At 46.2% G+C, this 19,692-nt stretch overlaps 1 protein-coding gene across 1 annotated transcript in view; it reads left to right on the forward strand.

Annotated features, from left to right (window-relative positions):
- Nucleotides 1–19,692, forward strand: part of SLC30A5 (solute carrier family 30 member 5) — a 738,926-nt gene that overhangs the window by 139,081 nt on the left and 580,153 nt on the right. Inside the window, exon 4 of the mRNA XM_069627390.1 lies at nt 7,569–7,654. Coding sequence (XP_069483491.1) covers nt 7,569–7,654 — 86 coding nt within the window. The remainder of the gene's footprint in view (nt 1–7,568; nt 7,655–19,692) is intronic.

Raw genomic sequence — 19,692 nt, forward strand, 5'->3', positions numbered from 1 at the left:
AAGGTGATGTCGGAATTTCATTTGAGTCGGAAGGTTATTCTTCCGGCATTTTATCCTCCTCCACATCCTGGTAAGGAAGAGGAGAGGCTCCATAGGTTGGATCCTAGGAGAGCTTTAAGTTTCTACATTTCTTGCATGTCCCGGGTCAGAGTGAACGATCAGCTCTTTATTGGTTACGCTGGAAGGCGTTTGGGACAAACTGTGACTAAGCAGACTTTGGGCCTCATCACGAGTTGGGCTGTAGCCCTTAAATGCGGTGGTAACGGTATTACCGCCACATTTAAGGGCTGACCGTATCGCGAGTTGGGCGCTAAATCGGCTGTTTTACCTCCAGCTTTTTTCTGGAGGTGAAAATCCCTGTTTTCGGCTTTTCTTAAAGCCGGCTCTATTAGCCCGCAGTATTAGCACCAAAAATTCCCCATTGGATCCAATGGACCCAATCAGGAATAGGGATTTACCGTTGAGGCCCAACCCGTGATCCGGTGGTAATACCACCGGACCGGTCGGTGCTAGGGCTATTACAGTCAGCGGTATTACAGCCGGGAATACAGCCCACCTCGTGATGAGGCCCTTTGTCTAGATGGATTATCTTGGCAATTTCTGAATGTTACCGCTTGGTGGGTAAGGACCCTCCGGTAGGCTTACGGGCCCATTCTACTAGGGGTATGGCTGCCTCTACTACCCTGCAGAGGGGTGTTCCTATTTGTAACATCTGTGATACAGCCACTTGGACTTCGGTCCATACTTTTGTACGTCACTACTCCCTCGATTCTATCCATGGGCAGGATCTGGCCTTTGGCAAGGCGGTCCTTTACTCTACCATCTTCTTTCAGCCATTAACTTAAAAGCCATAAATCTGGGGTCGCAAATGAAAAGGACTAGATCAAGATTCTGCAAATTCTCCATTTTGCCGTTGGTGAAGTTCTATATTGGAAAGGTGGTGCCAATTATTCTATTTGGTTTGGACTCAAACCCATTATCCATGCACATAGAGTGGGATAAAATTGAGGCCAAGCTTTGGAAGAGAACCCTAAATCTGCCGATCTGTGTTCCCATAGCCTGCCTCAGATATGAATTGGGCTTGGCCTCCTTAAGATCATGGATGGAGTGGAAATGGATTTCCATGTTCAGGTTAATCCTAGATCCACCGAAGAGCTCCCTCTATGAAGATGTGGCTGTGTTAGTGCAACAAGCTGATAATGTTTCTCAATAAGTTAAGATTGAAAGGCTCTGAAATACTACTTAATTCAGGCTGCACATTTGATCTCCTCGTCCAAAATCCCTGTAAAGTAAAAGAATGCATGAAACAAAGGGATTGGATAGGGACGATTGATAAAATGAGGAAGGATAAGATATCATCTTCATTTTCATTGTTGGACAAACCAAGGTTGTTATTGCCCTCATATTTAAACTAATCGTCAGATCCAATCTCAAGATCAGAATTTCTGAGATTTAGATTCAATCTACTTCCAACTTTAGAGATTCGGTTTATTCGGGACAGAGAGGAGTGAACCACTGATATATGTGATAAATGTGACGAAAATAACGACAGTCAATTAAACACCTATTATCAAAATGTCCTGGTACCTGAGATCTGAGAGTGGCAAGGTTTCAGAGATTTGTCCATGGTGTGTGTTGGCTAAATGCAGATGCGTTCTGGGACAGATTAGCATCAAGAAACAAAATCTTTCTGGCTGCTGAAGTTGTTATACTTCTGAAGGAATTGAAGTTGGGAGGAGGTAGAGAAAATAATTTTAGTTAAAGTTGTAATTACATGGATGAGATTCTCTTGTGTCTGGGACTATTTTCAGTTGAAGGTTATCCAGGTTTAAGCAATTGAGATATCTTTTTACGAGAAACTACTTCATTTTGATTGAATTAAGATAAGATTTTTGGTGTTTATACTTGTTTGATTTGTGTAAAGTTATGTGTCATTGTTTTATGATTTATGACTTATGTTTTCTTAGTAAATCATGCTTTGTGTTCGGTTGATTTTATGTGTATGCCATTTTTTTTTTTTTTGCAATATGTTTTTATTTTATTTTTTAGGGTCAAACAAACACACTACAACTGTTTCAAAACATAGAAAGCATCATATTTCAACACATTTCCAAACTCCCCAACTCCCCCCTCCCCCTTTAAACTAGAGCCGGTTCTCACATATCGTTTACGGGAACATCATTGGGTGGCACACTACCTAAACAGCCATCAACCGGGTCCTCTGTTTCGTTGTCACCCTGGTGAGGGTTTGCCAATGAGGCCACCAATTGCCGCCAGGCCAGCAAGGGCCCTACTTCGTCTTCGCCCCCCCCCTGGTGACCGCTTCAAACCAGACTACGGATTCAGCTTCCGCCCACCTCAAGAGGTCTGTCCACCATAACTCCACCCTAGGTCTGTGGGCCGCCTTCCAGCCCATGGCGATCCTACGTTTGGCCAAGACATAAACCAGGTCCTTCATCTTGCTTATGTGTTTCAAATGCCGGGGTCTAGGGAATAGTCCAAGCAAGCATGACCAGGCCGATTCCACATCCAGCACCACCCCCCCGCCAGCCAGTTTCGTCTTGACCTCGTTCCAAAATCTATGCACCTCCGGGCAAGCCCAAAACATGTGTAGCAGTCCCGCATTCACCTCCCCACACCTGGGGCATTGCTGTATAGATGATCCCCCAAACTTTGCAATCTTCCCGGGGGTTAAATAAGCCCTGTGGGTAACATACAATTGAAGCTGTTGGAATCTTGCGTTACGGGACACCTTTTTATGGTACCTCTGGGCCCGTTCCCACTGCCCATCCGTCATGGGTCCTCCCACCTCCTCCTCCCAATCTTGTCTCAATTGGAGCAACTCCTTCCCTGCCCTTGCTCGCAGGAGCTCATATATCCTCGATATTTCGTGCCAGCCCTCGGATACATCATACATGGTTTCCAGGGAGGCATCTGGATCCCCCGCGAGCACGGTCTCCGGCCATCTTTCTCTAGTCTTTCTCACCAGCCTAGTGTAGGTTATATATTGGCCACCATGTACTCCTGTCTCTTCCTGCAGCCGCTGAAAGTCCACCGCCTCCCCTTCCTGCCATATGTTCCCGAGGGTGGCTAGGCCTACCTGTTCCCAGTATCTGCGGACCGATTCAAGTAGTTGAGAGTCGCTCCCACACAGAGCCGCCAAAGGGGCCTGCTGGGAGTATGGTTCCGAGTCCCCCCCCCCAATCTTCCATGTCCTGTGCCACATCTCCCAGCCCAACCTCAGTAACCGCCCCTTGCCCACCAGTTTATCTCTGCCCAACCACACCACTTCCATCAGAAAGTATGGGGCTGTATCTTCGCGCAGGAGCCTGGCTTCCGCCGAATCTTCAGTCGAGAGCCACCTGGCCACGTACTGCAGCTGCCCCGCCAGGTAATAGAGTTCGAAGTTAGGCAGGCATATCCCCCCCCCCTGTCGCACGGGTTCTGGAGCTTCCACAGAGCCACCCTATTCCTAGAGCTGCCCCACACAAAACCCCTACACACGCTGTGAAGTTTCGCGAATAGGCTCCTGGGTATCAGAAACGGGACGTTTATAAAAAAGTGCAAGAGTCTAGGCAGGACCACCATCTTGAGCAAGGCCGCCCTCCCCATCATGGTCAGGGGCAGTCTGGACCAAAATACCATACTGTTCTTAATCCCCTCGATCGCCTTTTCCGTGTTGTGCTTGTGTTCTGTCTCGATCTTGTGGTAAATGTTTATTCCCCAATACCTAAATGTTACGGGCTGCCATGGTATTGGCAGAACAGGCAGCCTCTGCACCGGGACATTCCTATATCTGCCCAAAGGGAACAGGCTGGACTTTCCAGGGTTCACCGATATACCGGAGAGGATGGCGTACCGTTCTATCACCTCCAGGACGTACTGTAGGTTTTCTTCTGGGTAGCGTAAATAAAGGAGCATATCATCCGCATATAATGATATCAGATGCTCTCCACTGGCCGTGTTTATGCCCACCTCCCCATATTGTTGACGCAGGCATATTGCCAGCGGCTCCAATGCCAGTATATATAGCATAGGAGACCAGGGACATCCCTGTCTGGTCCCCCTGCCCAGTTGCCAAGAATCTGAGACCATGGACCCTGTCTTGATCCTCGCCATCGGGGTGCTGTAAAACAACTGTACCCATTTGAGGTATCCGGGTCTCACTCCATACCCCTTCAGGACCACTTTCAGCCAGGGCCATCGTACCGAGTCGAAGGCCTTGATTGCGTCTCACGACACTATAGCCAGCTCGCCCGTGTCCTCCTCAGTTTGGTCTATGACATGGTGTAGCCTCCGGTGGTTATCGGTGATGTTCCTGCCCGGAACATATCCTGTCTGATCTGGGTGTATCAGTTTCTTAATCACCCTCTTCAGTCTATTAGCCAGCACCGCCGTGAGTATTTTGCTGTCCTGGTTGAGCATGGACAACGGTCTATAAGACCCGCGCTCCACGGCCGGCTTGCCTGGTTTCAGGAGTGGGATGATTACAGCCTCACGGAGGGACAACGGGAGTTCTCCCTTCTCATAGGCCTCGTTGAAAGTGGCAAGCAGTGGCTGGAGCAACTCTTGCTGGTATGTTTTGTAGAACTCGCTGGGCAGCCCATCCGAACCGGCGCCTTGCAAGTGGGCAAGTTCCGAATCACTACCTCCAGCTCATCCGAGGTGACGGGTGCGTCCAACTCAGAACGTTCTAGATCATCTAAGGTGGGCAGGTCAATGTCCCCCAATGTGTCTAGTATGTCTTGGCCCATATCCTCCCCGTGTCCTCATACAAGTGTCTGTAAAACTTAAGGAATTCCTCATTTACCTCTTTCTGGGTGTTGCATATGCTACCTCCTTCGCCCTGAATCTCACTAATCACCGAGCGGGGGGTCTCACTCTTGTACAGCCAAGCCAGCAATCTGCCCGGCTTATCGCCCCCTGCGTGTATCCTCTCCGTATATTTCCTGTGGCTGAGTCTGCACAGTCTATCCCAGAGTGCCCTGCAGGACAACTGTAGCTCCTCTACTTTGGTTCTGTTATCATGAGCGGTGCTCACGCAACGCGTGAGCTCCTCTAGCTCCCTTTCCGCCTCCCGGAGCTCCCTTTCGACCCCCCTCTGTAGCCCCTTAACTTGGGAAATAGCTACCCCACGCACCACCACCTTAAACGCTTCCCACAGTGTGCCCACAGAGCTTACGCTTCCCGTGTTTGTATCAAAATATTCTTCAATGGCGTCCCTCAGGCCCTCCCGAAACCCCTCATCCTGCAGAGCCTCGGTCCTAAGTCTCCATGTAGGGATCTGCGGGCGTGGGTCTGGTGTCTCCAGTCTACCACCAAGGGCGAGTGGTCCGACAGCACTCGGGCTTTGTATTCTGCTCCTTCTATTTCTCTCACTATCCCGGCTGTTGCAAACATGTAGTCTAACCTTGTGTACAAATCATGTGGCGCTGTGTAGTGTGAGTACTGTCTATCCGTGGGATGCAGCCTTCTCCACGCATCCTCTAGGCCTAGGTCTTTCAGTAGGGTACTCAGCGCTTTAGCCGCCAGTGCCGTTTTTCCTGCCCTGTCCTTGGACCTATCCATACTGGGGTCTACGGTACAGTTAAAGTCCCCCCCCACACTACCGTACCCCCCGCCAGGGGGCCAAGTTTACCGTAGAGGGTCCTAAAGTAAGCCGCTGTATCGTTATTGGGGGCGTACAAATTTATGATAATTATTTCTCTGTTTTCCAAGAGACCCGTTACCACCACCATTCTACCCTCCGGGTCCACCGTAGAATCAAGCACTCGAAACGGCACGTAGGGCGCCACCCAAGTGACAACCCCTCTGGCATACACTGAGTACGCCGCCCCAACAACGGTGCCCTTCCATTTCCTCCCGACCACCTCCAGCCTTTCCCTAGTGAGGTGGGTCTCTTGCAGCAGGGCTATGTCTACGCGCATCCTCTTTAAATACATCATCACTTTGTTGCGTTTAAGGTAGCTGTTGAGGCCCCGTACATTCCAGGTCACAATTCTGAGATTACTGATGCCATCCAGTCGGTCTATCTTCGTCCCATCCCTCCCCATAATGTTCCCCATGTAGGGTCGTTTCCTGGCTCCTTCCCTTCTGTTAACGAACTGTGCCCCCCTCCCCCCTTCCCCAACCTCACACCACTGCACACAACTTCCCCCCCCACCTCCCCACCAACCCCCAACAATAGCCCAGCTCCATCCCTGGATCTCAGGCCTACCCACATCTGGACCCGTCTCGTGACCAAGAACAAGGACCCCGCAGGGTGTCACCAATCTAACAGTGACCTAACTAAGTGTACTACTATCGGGTGCAGAGGTTGCTCCCCAGGAGCTCCCAGTCATCTATTTAGGAGAAGTGAATTCAACGGGACCCGCCGGCAGATGGCTTGACTTCCCCCACACAAGCCCAAACTATATTCTAGTCCCAATGTCATAGCTATGGCCTCACGGGTGCCTCTGCAGCGTGCTACTTATCTCCATCCGCTTCTGTCTGGGCATCCGATTCCTGTGGTCGACCTTGCATATCCAGCCATTCCATCGCGTCGCTCGGCGTCTCAAAGAAGAGGGATCTGTTCTTATGAATCACTGAATCACCTTTAACCTAGCGGGGTAAAGCAACATGTAGCGGTGGCCTGCCTCTCTGAGCCTCCTCTTCACCGTTCCAAAGTTCTTTCGACTCCGTTGTACAAGCAGTGTGTAATCCGGATACGCTGTTATATTCGCTGACCCCCTTTCTATCGTGCCCCGTTTCCGGAAAAATGCCATTTCTTTTAAATGAAAAAAGTCCTTTTTAATTTATGAGATGTTTCTATGTTTGTAAATGTGTCAAAAGTCAACATTTTGGCTAAAACACAATAAATACATTATGTGCACTGTAATGAGTAGTCATTAAGAATTGTGACATGCGTAGATACAGTATTGGGACATGTTGGCTTGGTACCAAGTAATAAAGAAGACCGTACAAACGCTGGTGGCTGCATTCTCTTCCCATCCACCCAACTAGTGGGGCTAAGAGCAAGGGGCTCATATGGTGAGGTTGGGATGCGAAAATGGGTGGGTGGGTGGCATTGCATACTGTATAAATAATACATGAAGGGAGTCCTGCTTGCTGCATTTGTACCACCATCATTCTAACAGCAGCATATTCACAAAGAACCGCACCATCCAAACCAATATGAAAACCTGTACATGTTGGATGATTTTCAGGCTCTTGGAAGGAAAGCAGCGTACACCACGGTTAAGTTCGCTTTACACTGTTCTTTGAGCCACTAATTTTGTTGGAAACCTCTCCCTGAGCCCTTAAATGGCTTGTTTAGAAAAGGTACATACACAGGAGGTAGCCACGTTTTGAAATAAGTCATTGATATAATGAAAAATAACGTTTGGCCACAAAGTTGCCTTTAAAAAACGTGTCTCCAAGGATACTTCCACAGGTCGTTTGCAGCCATTTGCACTTAATGTGGACCACAGTGAAAAGAACATGAAAAGCTGTTTTACAAAACCAGATAATCTACATATTTAGAGCATCTGTCTGATTTTAAGGATTTTTTTTCTTTTGCCCTCTTGCAGTGGATCAGTATTGTGAAACATGCTTTGGCTAGCTGCATCATTTCACTCCTGTGGTTTTTTGGCCTTACTCTTTGTGGACCACTAAGGTAAGGCGCATTTGTCAAAAAACTGTTATTTCATTAACTTATGTCTAGTAAATGTCATGTTCAGAGAATACACTGTCAGTGTTTGGCTACCCTTAATTGTTGTACGGCTTTGCAATCTTCACTGTTCAGGAAATGCACTTGCAGTTTAATATGGTGGCCTTTTCTAATGAATACAGATGCAATCTTTCAAGTGTTTCAAATGTGGGTATTGTAGCAATCAAATCCTATGTCAACACCTAACTCTGCAACCCACTTCTTCACTTGGATCTCTTATTTTCTGTCTCAAAGATCCATGAGGGTCTTTTCATCTATTGCCTCAGCCCGTCCAGCCCCTGTCACTTGTGGGGTACCCCAGGGCTCATGTATGTCACCGACACTGTAGAACATATTCACCAAACCCCTTTTTGACTTCTTAGATCACCAGGGTGTTTCTTACACCAACTATGCAGATGATACACAACTACTGCTGCCCATATCAGGTAACTATGCCACTGACTCAACCACACTGCAATCAATTAAACAAACCATCCGGCCCTGAATGGCCTTGCACATGCCTTGCCTCAACGATGATAAGATGGAATACTCCTTGATGGCTCACAATCCCTACATAGTAAACGTGACCAAGCCTACAAATCCTTTGTCATTGATGGCAACACCATCCTAGTCTCAGACAATGTCAAAACCTTCGGCGTCTAACTAGACTCCATGCTATCCCTAACCAGGCATATCAACGCCATTGCCTCTTCGGCGGCAAACGCAACAAAAAGAATGTATGCCTGTAGAACCTTTTTGTCTCCAGATAATCGCCTCAATATTGCTCGCACCCTTCTTGGTTCCAGATTGGATTACTCCAACACCTTACTAGCTGGTACCTCCTCGCGAAACATCAGCAAGTTACAGGTCATACAAAACAATGCTCTGAGCGGCCTTAAGTATCCCGAGATGCAACCACATCTCTATGGCTAGAAGGAGCATACACTGGCTTCCGGTTCGTGAGCGCATCCTCTTCAAGTCCATAACAATCTGACACAAATGCCTCTGGTACAATGCCACTAAGAATTGGAATTATCTACACATTGCTGGGGACTCTAATTTACTTAGAACTTTTACGCATTAACTCATACATTTATGACATTGTTTAACTGTTCCTTGGTTTGCTGTAATTATTGTAACCAGTGCCTTGATGCATCCAGGTTTGGTGCGCTTTATAAATGACAAAATAAATAAGTCACAGAGTAAGATTTGTACAGGCTGCTTCATTACAGCAATGAAAGCTATTATTTTGGATGGAATTTCAGATGCCCCCTTTTTTGTGCCATTCTCTCACACGCTTGTACAATGACATCTTCAAGGTCATTGACCACTGCTTTGTGGTAGCTCTTTTTGCCATGGGAGTGCTTCATCGTTCTGTATTATAGAATGTTATTACTTGCATTTAAACAGGGATCAACATTAAGAATGGATAGGCAGGAGGTAAAAGCAGCTCCTGGGGTATCCAGCAATAAACTGGCCAGGAGCTACCACTGTGAAATTAGCAGTTGGCACATAAGGGTCCACAAAACTAACTTCCACATAAGAAGCAAACCATACTTTTGTCCATTATTTATGACCCCTTGTGCTTTAAATGTCATAGATGTGTACCAGTGTTCATTTATGGATTGTCTGAAATGCACAGAGTTAATGTCCCATAATTAAGTTTGTTTGGCATCAGTTGGCCTGTGTAGTCAAAAGGAGCTCCTGGTGGCTCTTTCATTCAAACTAACCCAGCTCTTCAAGGTTACAAGCAGCAGACAAATAGCTTCCAGCTACCCTTGATTTCAAACTCTGCGCATAAGTATCAAGCAAACAATTTTTGTATGAAAAGATTTACTTGACACAAGCAGGTGTGTAGATTGATGTTGAATGGGGTCCCTTGGTAAAGTAGCTAGATCCCTCAGCAGCATTTGATATAATTTGCGGTGGGGGTTCCTCATTCTTCTGTCCCAACAGATGAACTTTGAAAGAGTGGTTCATAACTAGTCATGCTCTTCCTGACCGGCAGCTCACCACTCTTAAGCCTCTCTCTATGCCTCATGATGTGCACGGGGGAGGGGTGGTCCTATTGCCTATGTTGGTAAAACTATACAAAGTGGTGGGGGGGGGGGGTTGGTTACCGGCTGGAGTGTTGCCGTGCAGATGACCTGCAGGTTTCATATTAGGCCATTACTCATCAACTGGGAGACATGCCATAGGCAGATCGAGAGCTTAATGGGTTTGTGTGGTTTTTTTTTTTGGTTTTCTTTATATTCAACATCACCAAAGCTGCATTTCTCAATTTTTCACATTCATATCCCTTCAGAGTTATTCTATTTGGTTATCGGAGGCAGCTGATCCTGCTGGCCCTTATTGTTCTGCTGCTTCTTCTTGTTCTGCTGCTTCTTCTAAATCCCTCGCCTTTGTGTTAGATCCTTCTTTCTCTTCTCCCTCACGTTAAGAAATCTGCAAGCTTGTAATCTATTTTGTTTGAAAGCTGTCAAGCATGTTCTCTTTTGAATTTCTGTCTTTTAATTTAAACTTGACTTGCTTCACGTATCAACAACGGTAATTCATGTCTTGCAGGTCCTCCATAGACTACGTTGGTCCCCTGAGTGCTGTCCTTCGACAGCTTGATTGCTAACCATCCCAAGAAATGTGACTATACAAACCCAATTCTGATGCTCCTGCCCTCACTGCACTTAGGGACTAGAATTTATTTAAAAATCTCTTGTTTGGCTCATAAAGTGGCTCATTCCAAGACCTTCAATTCTTTAGCTCCTATTCTGGGACCTGGAGCAGAGCCCATGGGAAATCTTTTTTTTAATTTTTTTTTTTAAGCACAGCAACACAGGTTTGTATCCCGGTCCTGCTCTTTGAGATAAAATAATTAATACTGGTAATCTCCTCTGGGTGCAGCAACCTTATGGTTAAGGAGATCCTTCTGTTTGGTCAGAAGACTCAGCTTGCAGGGTTGTGTACATGTTATTCTAAAATTAAAAAAAGTATGTGGGGACAGGAGTTTGTTTTGATTAGATGGCAAGATTCATGGAGGCTTATTGGAAAAGTTGTACAATCTAAGATAATCTATATGTTCTGGGGATCAGTTCTTGGAGAGGAAGACCAGAGAGATAGATTGACATTGTTGTGGAAAAAACTGTCATGCCCACCATGATTTTCCAAGGTAACATTATGGTTTTAGTCTCTTTGGCAAGGAAAAGGTCTATCTATCTGAAATGGAGAAGGGGGCATGGGCACTCAAACATGCAAGTCGTTAGATGACTCATATCTAACTTTTGAGACTTTGGAATTCTATAGTACTTCCGACGCGAAGGGTCTCAGTCGACCTGCTGATCAGCAACATGCTTAGACTATAATTGATCATTATAGATGGAGGTAACTTTTTAGCTCTGCTCCACAGTGAGGGTCATTTCTGGTTTATTTGCTGTTGCACAATAATGCACTCGGTTATAAATCTATAACGCTATTCACCACCACCAGTCTGTCCTGTTCACATCATAAATGTACCAAAGGTTTTGCTAGGAAAAAAAGGGACACAATGTCCTTTTGTATCAAACTTTGTGACATCTGTTTTCATTAAGGTATACAACATATGCTTCAGGAACATGTGCTTAACATTTCTGACAAATAGTAATATATTGTCCTAGGAACCATTTTATAGTTCGCTGCCCCTTGACAAACTGTCCCATAGGCCACTGGAAGGCTACCGAAGCAGATACATACACGAATAGCATGGTCTTGAATCTGAACCTTCCCAGTGGGTTGATGGAAATAATGGGCCTCGAGTCAGGCACAGCCCTATCTGGTGGTAGGCACTGGGCCGGTCTGAATTTGTCAACTTCCAACAGAGCTATAATTTCAGGCACTGTGGGCATGGTATATTGGTCCATACACATTATATAACTGAAGGACTCAACGTCCATGCAATGCTTGATTACCCATTGCTCTTCTTGGCAATGAATATGGACCAGCCCACTTGGTGGACCCTTCCTTTTCAATTCTCAGATTTGGTACATAATTTATGTAACCCCTCCTTTTAAAGATCACTGCAACATGAGGGGATTAGGGCACACTCTGTGCGCTATGGGAGCTGCATCATTCTTTAAAATGTTTTTTTGTTTAAAACCCCTTAACCCCCCATGGTATCTTTAAGTATTTTACTGGACCCGTATGTCGCCCTCAATTGATAAGATCATCTGTGGGGCATTGGGATGAGGCCTAATACCTAGGACCTTTTAGTGGCACAAGTGTATAAGGGAGTGTTGGGGCGATTTATCATTGCTATGCTTCATCCCCTCTCCTAGTGAGACCCCCAACACTTTTTGCTGAACTTGTGGACCTTTTTCTTTCTATCCTGAATGAGTGGAGTCTTTTTCCACTCATTCGTTCTTATTTGCTCTGACATTTGGAACACTGTTCTCTGTATTTTACATGTACTATGGCGTTTACTTTGCTCCATATCTCTTTAAAGGCATCTGTATTTAACTTTTGCAGCACACAGCTCCTTTTCCTCGAATAACTACAGTTCTTAAGGATACTTTTTATCCCTCCTAAAACGTATACAATGAGCGATTAGCACACACTACCTTATGTGGAGTGCTAAGGGGGGATTCCTAGTACACCCCTTTTCTCTGCTGCTGTGACTTTTTAGTCACAAAGACAACCTTCTAGTGGTGGCAGTGGACGTGTTTACCAACTATTGCGTTATTTCTTTACCGCAGATTGTATTCACAGTCTTGGTTGTGCACAATAGGGTCCCCTATGCTCTAACATGGTGGCTCCTTTATTCTTTTGCCATTTTTAGCATGGTTGTCCTGTGTTAGCACTTCTTCTACCATTTTGGGAGGGGGAGGTCTGTGCTTGTGTGCCACATGCCCCTTTCTATAAACTGCTGATGGAGAATGCAGAAGAGTGTGTGCTGAAACTGTGTGTGCTGAAACTGAATAAAAGGTGAGATTCCTGAGGTGAAAGGCAAGTCGACCACTGGAAACTGAAGTAACGGAAGACGAATAAAATTGGAGACACCTGTAGACCATTTGCAACACTGTGAAGCAACCACTGCTGTCCTGACCCTGGTTTCTATGCTACAGAGGAGTGCTGAAGAGGGCAACTCCTTCCCTTTGCCTGGTAGGACCAACCAGCGCTGAGACAAACTACAATCTGAGCCATCTCCCGAGGTGCTTTGCGTTACCAGAGCTGCCGACCGCTAATACGAGGAGACCTCCGATCCGTTTGTAGGGCAAAGTTTTGCTAAGGCCAAATCCGTCCAAGTCTTTGCTGAGCTCCAGGTGAACCTCCAGAGACAGTCAGACTCATCCAAGTCCCCACACCAGAGTGCAGGACTCCAGGAATCGAACAAGATTGACTGGGCGACTTGTGTCCTTTGTTGGTGCTGCAGAAAAGGTGCCAAAACCGAAGACTGACCAGAGGAGTTGAACAAATCCATGCCAGAGGTCCTCTCAAAAGACTGCTGCTGAGGCATCCCATTCAATGTCTGGCCTGTTACCAGACCAAGGAATCTGGAGACCGCGTTGATGACTGCTGCATAGAGGAGGGGGTAGGGGACTGCCGGTAGGGCGAAGTGCTAGGGGGGGGAAGGGAACTGCAGGGTAAAGCGGAGAGAGTGCAAGTGTGAAAGGGGGAGGTGAATGAGGGAGCAGGGAAAAGGGGAACAGGGCTAAGCAAGTGCTAAGGGGAGGCCAGGAGGGCAAGTGCCTTGGATTGCATGGAGTGCAAGGGGTGAGGATCCACATGCTAAGTGCGATGAGGGGGGTGGACTGGGTGGGGGGGCCTGGTGGCCTGTAAAACTCGGAGGGAACCTGGCAGCCAGCCACTGCAGCAGATGGGGCTGTTAGCTGGGAGGGGGAGAGAGGGAAGGAAGAAGAGAAAAGGAGGGTCTTGCGGAGCTTCCGGAATTTAAGGAGATTCGTCTCAAGCCTGAGAGCTGCAGAGAGACCATTCCAGAGGGAGGCTCCTGCCGAGGAGAGAGCTCAACACCCCCACTCTCTACTTAGAGAAGCATCTGTTCTGCAGTGATTTGGAGCTAGAAGACCGAAGGGCTCTAGCAGGGAGGTATTTAGGAAGAGGGAGTTGGATGTAGCGGGGTCCCAGGCCCCAGAAGGCCTTGCGGATAATGCAGAGGGTCTTGAACATGTTCCTAGCAGCAACCAGAAGCCAGCGGAGAGACTTTAGGGCTGGACAGATGCGGCCCCTGGGCTCTGGAGACATTGGGCCTCATTACAAGGTCAGCGATAACCTGCTGGTGCGACAAGCGGGATGCCACAAACCCCGTAACACTGTTTCGGCTGCCTGATATCCTGGCGGCACCCTGGTGCCACGGGATATCACAAGTTGCAGCCGAACAGTTACTCCCCTTTCCCGTGGACTCCACGGGAATGGGGACACTGAAGCACCGGCACCATTAGTAACTGTGCCAGTGCTTTAGCGAGAAGTCTGCCGGTAGGTGCCTGAATTACCGACAGGTCAGACCTGCCGGGAGTTCCGTGGTCCCTACCAGCAGACTCATATAAAGGGTGCCGGTACGTTGCTACCCCTTATTTCTGGACCGGCAAACTTGTAATGAGGCCCATTGAGTTTCCGGGGGAAGGGGAGAAAAGGGACAATGACCCCGAGGAGGTGCAGCTGATCGTGGGCCTTCCTGGCAAGGTCCACGATATGAGGAGAAAAGGAGTTAAACACGACACCAAGGTTTTTTGCCTCACAAGAGGGTGAGGGGAGGGGATCCATAGAGGGCGGCCAGAGGGAAGGAGGGAACCGGAGTCCCAATGAGAAGGATCTCTGTCTTACTGGCATTAAGGCAGAGATCATTGGCAGCACAACATGCTTCAATAGCAGTTAGACAGTCTGGGATGAGAGAGAAGGAAGAGGAGGCAGTAGAGGGAAGCTTGAAGGAGAGCCGAGTGTTTGAAAAAGTACCTGAGATTTGCCATTGGCAGTTCTCACTATCAGTTTCGAGTTCTGCCTTTCGGGCTGAACTCTGCCCCAAGGGTCGTCACCAAGTTGATGGCAGTGGTTGCAGCAAATCTAAGGAGGGGAGGGACTTGCATCTACCCCTCCCTGGGCTATTGGCTGATCAGAGCCCACCCGAACAAGCTCTACAACATCTCAACAGCACTTGCCACTCTCTCCACAAGCTGGACTTCTCCCTCAATTTCAAGAAGTCCCACATGACACCTTCGCAGAAGCTTCAGTTTATCGGAGCGGTCCTGGATTCTTCCTTGGGGAAAGCTTTGCCACTCGAGATAACGGCTCAACACATTTTGCAGATGGAAAACAAATTTCCAACGTCTACCGGCCTTCGGTTTTCTGAGGTTGCTCGGCCTCATGGCATCTTGCATTTTCCTGGTTCCAGAGGCGGCCTGAGGATGAGGTCTCTCCAGTGGACACTCCTGATCCCAGTGTTCACAGTTCTCCAGCAGGATGACATACCTTCTTCAGGTCTCGAACAGAGTCGCAGCCTTTTGTGTGCATGGAACTGGTTTAGACTGGGTTACTACCCAAATAGACATCCTAGATTTTGTGAGAGGTCATGGCTGTACCTAAGCTGACTGTCTATGATTGGACAACTGCTCAGTGCTTGAATGTTGTTCAGTCAACCACTGGAGCCAAGAATGTGAAACCTGAGGCCACAGAAGAAAACTGAAGACTACTAATGGGACAGTCCTTGCACAAGCCGTCTATCACAAGTCGAATATTTGGTCTTTTATCAACCACGGATACATACCACAGTGCTTTACCAGTCGGAGCCCTGCTTGCTGATGTCCTCTGCCAGAAGCTTCAAAGAGTCCATGTGCCTGTAGCTGGCACCATTATCCGAAGAGGACACCTTTCCTTGATCTCGGACAGTCTAATGCTCAAACAAGTAAATCCTCCTTGTGGGACTTTGTCTGCTCCGGTATGCAAGGAGTCTGCTGGAGCATGAATTCTGAGGTCCTGGGTCATCCTGCTTGCAGACTTCAATTGCTCATCTCTTTTCTTCTGGCATTCTTTGGGTTCTCCAATGTTGTCAGATCTAATGCTGAGCCCCTTTACCATCGGTACTGCCTGGTGTTATCTAAAATAGTTGTTTCACTGACAGACCGCAAACGATAGACCAAGCTGTCATTCTTGTCAAAAGAACAGTCTGCTACTGCCACTGCTGGAACCCCAATGCCACACCTTACTATCAGCAGATGTCGCCAATGGCTCTGACCTACCTGGGGTCGTTGCTGCTTTTGATTGTGTTGGCGTGCCAGAAGGAGGCCTCGGACCAGAGGACATGTTATTAAAGGGTTCTATTTAACTTTTAAAAAAACTCCTTTCTAGCCATATAGCCATATTGCTAAAATGAGAGTTCCCTTCCTAACAAACTAAACGAAGCTGCTTGGCAATAGTCAAAATGACAAAAATGGTCCTCTGTCCAAACCTATCCATTAAACTGGCCTTACCTCTTAGAAAAAAACACAAAAGAAAAACTAGGCAGTGTCTCCTTACCTCACATTTGTTCACCCCAATCTCTCTCAAGGATTCCAGTAATCCCTCCTGGTTTCTGAGCTAATGATTATCCATAGAAAACAACTATTTGCCGGCTCAACAGTTCTTGACAGCCTGTCAAAGTTCCAAACGTTTCTCAAGTTTACAAATTGAAGACTCAAGTTCCACAAAAGGTCAAATGTCCAAGTTGCCTCTGGGCTCCCCTTGAATTTGTTCTTCAGTAGTCTTAGTATGCCCCTCTAGCACCCTTGGGTTTCTCTGTTCCAATGTCTCGCTTATCTGCCAGGGTTAATGGTATGATACAATTAAGACAAATGCTTGTTTTGCTTAATAAGCAGCCATAACAAAAGCAAAAATGTGCTCAACAAACGACCCTAATAAAAGTGTTAAGAATGTGCCAAAGATTAGTACAAGTAATTCAGGACCATTAATACAAGAAAATCCATGAAACACGTTTTATCAACACTCAAGAAGTACACATCCCCAGTGACTAGAAACCTGTAATTCAATGCTCATGCCACCCAAGACAGTGTCTACTTTTGGGATGTTTTCCGGGATGCTGCGTGTAGAGGCAGCCAAGGTAGCAGAAACAGCTGAAAAATGCCATTGAAGACTCCTCTGAGACAACAAGACTCACCAGGACATAGACGAGCCAGACAACAGGCTGGCGCTCTGCATAAAGAGGCAGTCAGGGATGCATTTAAAAACCCTATTCAAAGTTTGGATACTTTTGTAGCCCGGGCAACACCAGGTATAACTGCTAGTTGATATTTTAAAAGTGGAGTTTAAACACATTTTTGATTTGTGGGCTGCAACGCCAAAAACAAGGCTTCAACCTGAGTTTCGGGAACTTGGTGGGGCTGTGGGATGGGCAGTAGGGAAACTATACAGAATATTTAAAAGAGTTAATATATTTGCAAAAAAGCAAAGGAAGACCTTGCTGTATTTTTCTAATGCACTTACTGTGATGCTGGCTTTTTGGTGACTGAGAGCCTGGAAGTTGAGCAGAACACGCTTGTCGGAGGTGGTGGGATATAACTACGAAAGGAATGGAAATCAAAAAACCTTGTGGTCCTTTTGGATTTGCAGCACATCGAAAATGCTAGCTTTTCACATGCTGACACCACCTGCAACACACAGAATTTTAAATCGCACAAAGTCACAAATAAAAAATGTATACTTTTGAAAAGGCGTTTAAGTTGATAATAGAAGAGATATGCTGACTCCCTATTTTCTCTTTCCTTTATGACGTGGGTAAGGTCCGTAAATGGATTTTGGAGTGCAGAATTTTTGGGGCAAGTATAAAGTGAGGAGTAAAGAAACTTTATTTGTATTGATGGACCATGGTTCCTTTTAATGTCTGGTCAAATTTAATTGAAATGAGCTTTCCATGTGGAACTAATTGATCATAACCTTTGTACTCTGTTGTGCATTGGGTATATTGGATGACACCACTGAAGTAAATAATGTACGAGATGTGGCCAGTGTTATTGAAAACACTCTATGGCCACCAATAGTCCTTGATAATGTGTGGCCAATTTACAAAGCCACTATTGTGACATACACCACCTTTTGTACTGTTGGATTTTAATCCTGCTAGTAAGGTTAAGAGTTTCGAGAAATTATTTGAGAAATGAAACCCATGCTTACAACCTGTTTCTCAAAAATGATTGAAGAGAAATGTGTTGTTTTATAATTAAGGTATGCAAAGTTTAAACCGGAACTGGACTGATTCTGGGCCTTAGCGTCACTGGATAATGCCACCATTAAGACCAGATTTGATCTTCATGCCAATATCCTGGAAGCGTCTTGTTTGGCTCATTTTTTAAACTTTATGGAGGGAATAATGACAAGTTTGAACCTCCTTAACTTGGATGCCATTATTAGCAGGAGAGGGAGGATAATGTCATTGTAGTGTTTTTGATAAAGGAGATGTCTGTGGCACTGTCCAGTATAAAAGACTTGGAATAGACAATTGTCCAATTGATCTTTTCAATATGAATCCAGAGTTTTGGATCCTGAGCTTACTAAATGTGCTTAAACTGGTTCTGCAATCCAGCCTCAATTGTTATTAGTTACATGAAGAAGTTCATTAGCAAACTATGTGAGTCCGAGAGGGATGTTTATTAAATCATCAAATAGACTTACTTGAAGCGTGAGAAAAAAGTTTAGGCTGGGTCCATAATAAATCTTTGTAGACCTTGCCTGAGGTCTGTACCATGGGCCCCAAAGGCAGATTTAAAGGGTTGAGCGCAGCAAGTGTATATGGTCCCATATTCCATGTACGTCTAGAAGGTGCTCTATAAAGCTATTTTGATCCTTGGGGTTGAAATCGAAGGAGGTTAAAAAGAAAAAACAATCTGCTGGAGTGGTTGGTGGGAGCGGCATAGTTCTGAGCAACCACAAACAGTGTGATGAGGATGGAGGAGCACGGCTAAGATTACAGCTGAACCACAGCTTCTGGGTGTGTCCCGGCAAGGTGAGTGATTGGCAGTGATGGTGGAGAAGCTGGGCTGCCCCTGCGAAGTGCGGCCTGGCAAAGATTCGGTAAGGGAGCAGACAAATACGCCTCCCACTTTTTTAATAAGGTACAGAGGAGGAGGTGGGAAGCTGGGGATTCACTGTGCTTGAGCTGCGTCTGTGAGGTGCGGCCCGGGTGAGACTTAACAGTGCAGGAGGAATGAAAAGGCTCTCAGCGCTGCTCTCCCGTGATAAGAGAAAGCTGTGCTCTGTGGTCCCTGCCACTGGCAGGGCTGTCTGCATGCCACTCCCTCATCATGGGTGCGCCACACTGACAACCCTGCAGGTGGCACTGACTGGGGTAGTCGCAAAGCTACTCCTCTTATTGGCAACTTTCTGGGCATTTTATTGTAATTACGAGCCACATCAGTTCTTATGGCTTTGAAATTGGCCAATGAGGATAGTGCCGCATCATTCACCAGGGTTATAGCATGTTCACAAGATTTTGAGTTAATCTAGTTATATTATATACACCAATTGGTCAGTGGGAAGTTAATGAAAACATCAATTTTAACTTAAGTGATATTTCCCTTGAAACCTTTGTTAAACTTTGAATTACTTTGCCCTTATTTGAAGGGACTCTGGGACGAATCTGTTCATTCTGTTGCTGAAATGGCATGCTTTTATTAAATATCGTCCTGTACCAATGATTTTAGCTTTTAAAGATCTGCTGACCTGCAAAGCATTAGAAAGCTAACTTTTGTAAGCATTCTGTACAAGAAAGAAATTATTAAAAGGGAATTGGGTTTTGCTTTGTATTGATTCAGGGACTGTTTTAAAGACTAAGAAGAAGTATGTTGAACACTGATTTATCTTTTGAATTGATAGAATGGATGCTAATTTGAGATGGTGTTCGAACAGTTTTCAATTTGTGTGAATACTTGTAGTCCATGTTTTTCTTCAGAAAAGTTTTATATTGATTGTCATTTTGATGGCAAATGATTTTCTGTAATAAAGCTTTAATGATGATAAACTGTAGTGATTGGTTATTA

Source organism: Ambystoma mexicanum, chromosome 6p, assembly GCF_040938575.1.
Source record: "Ambystoma mexicanum isolate Mex_15411 chromosome 6p, UKY_AmexF1_1, whole genome shotgun sequence".
Taxonomy (NCBI): Eukaryota; Metazoa; Chordata; class Amphibia; order Caudata; family Ambystomatidae; genus Ambystoma; species Ambystoma mexicanum.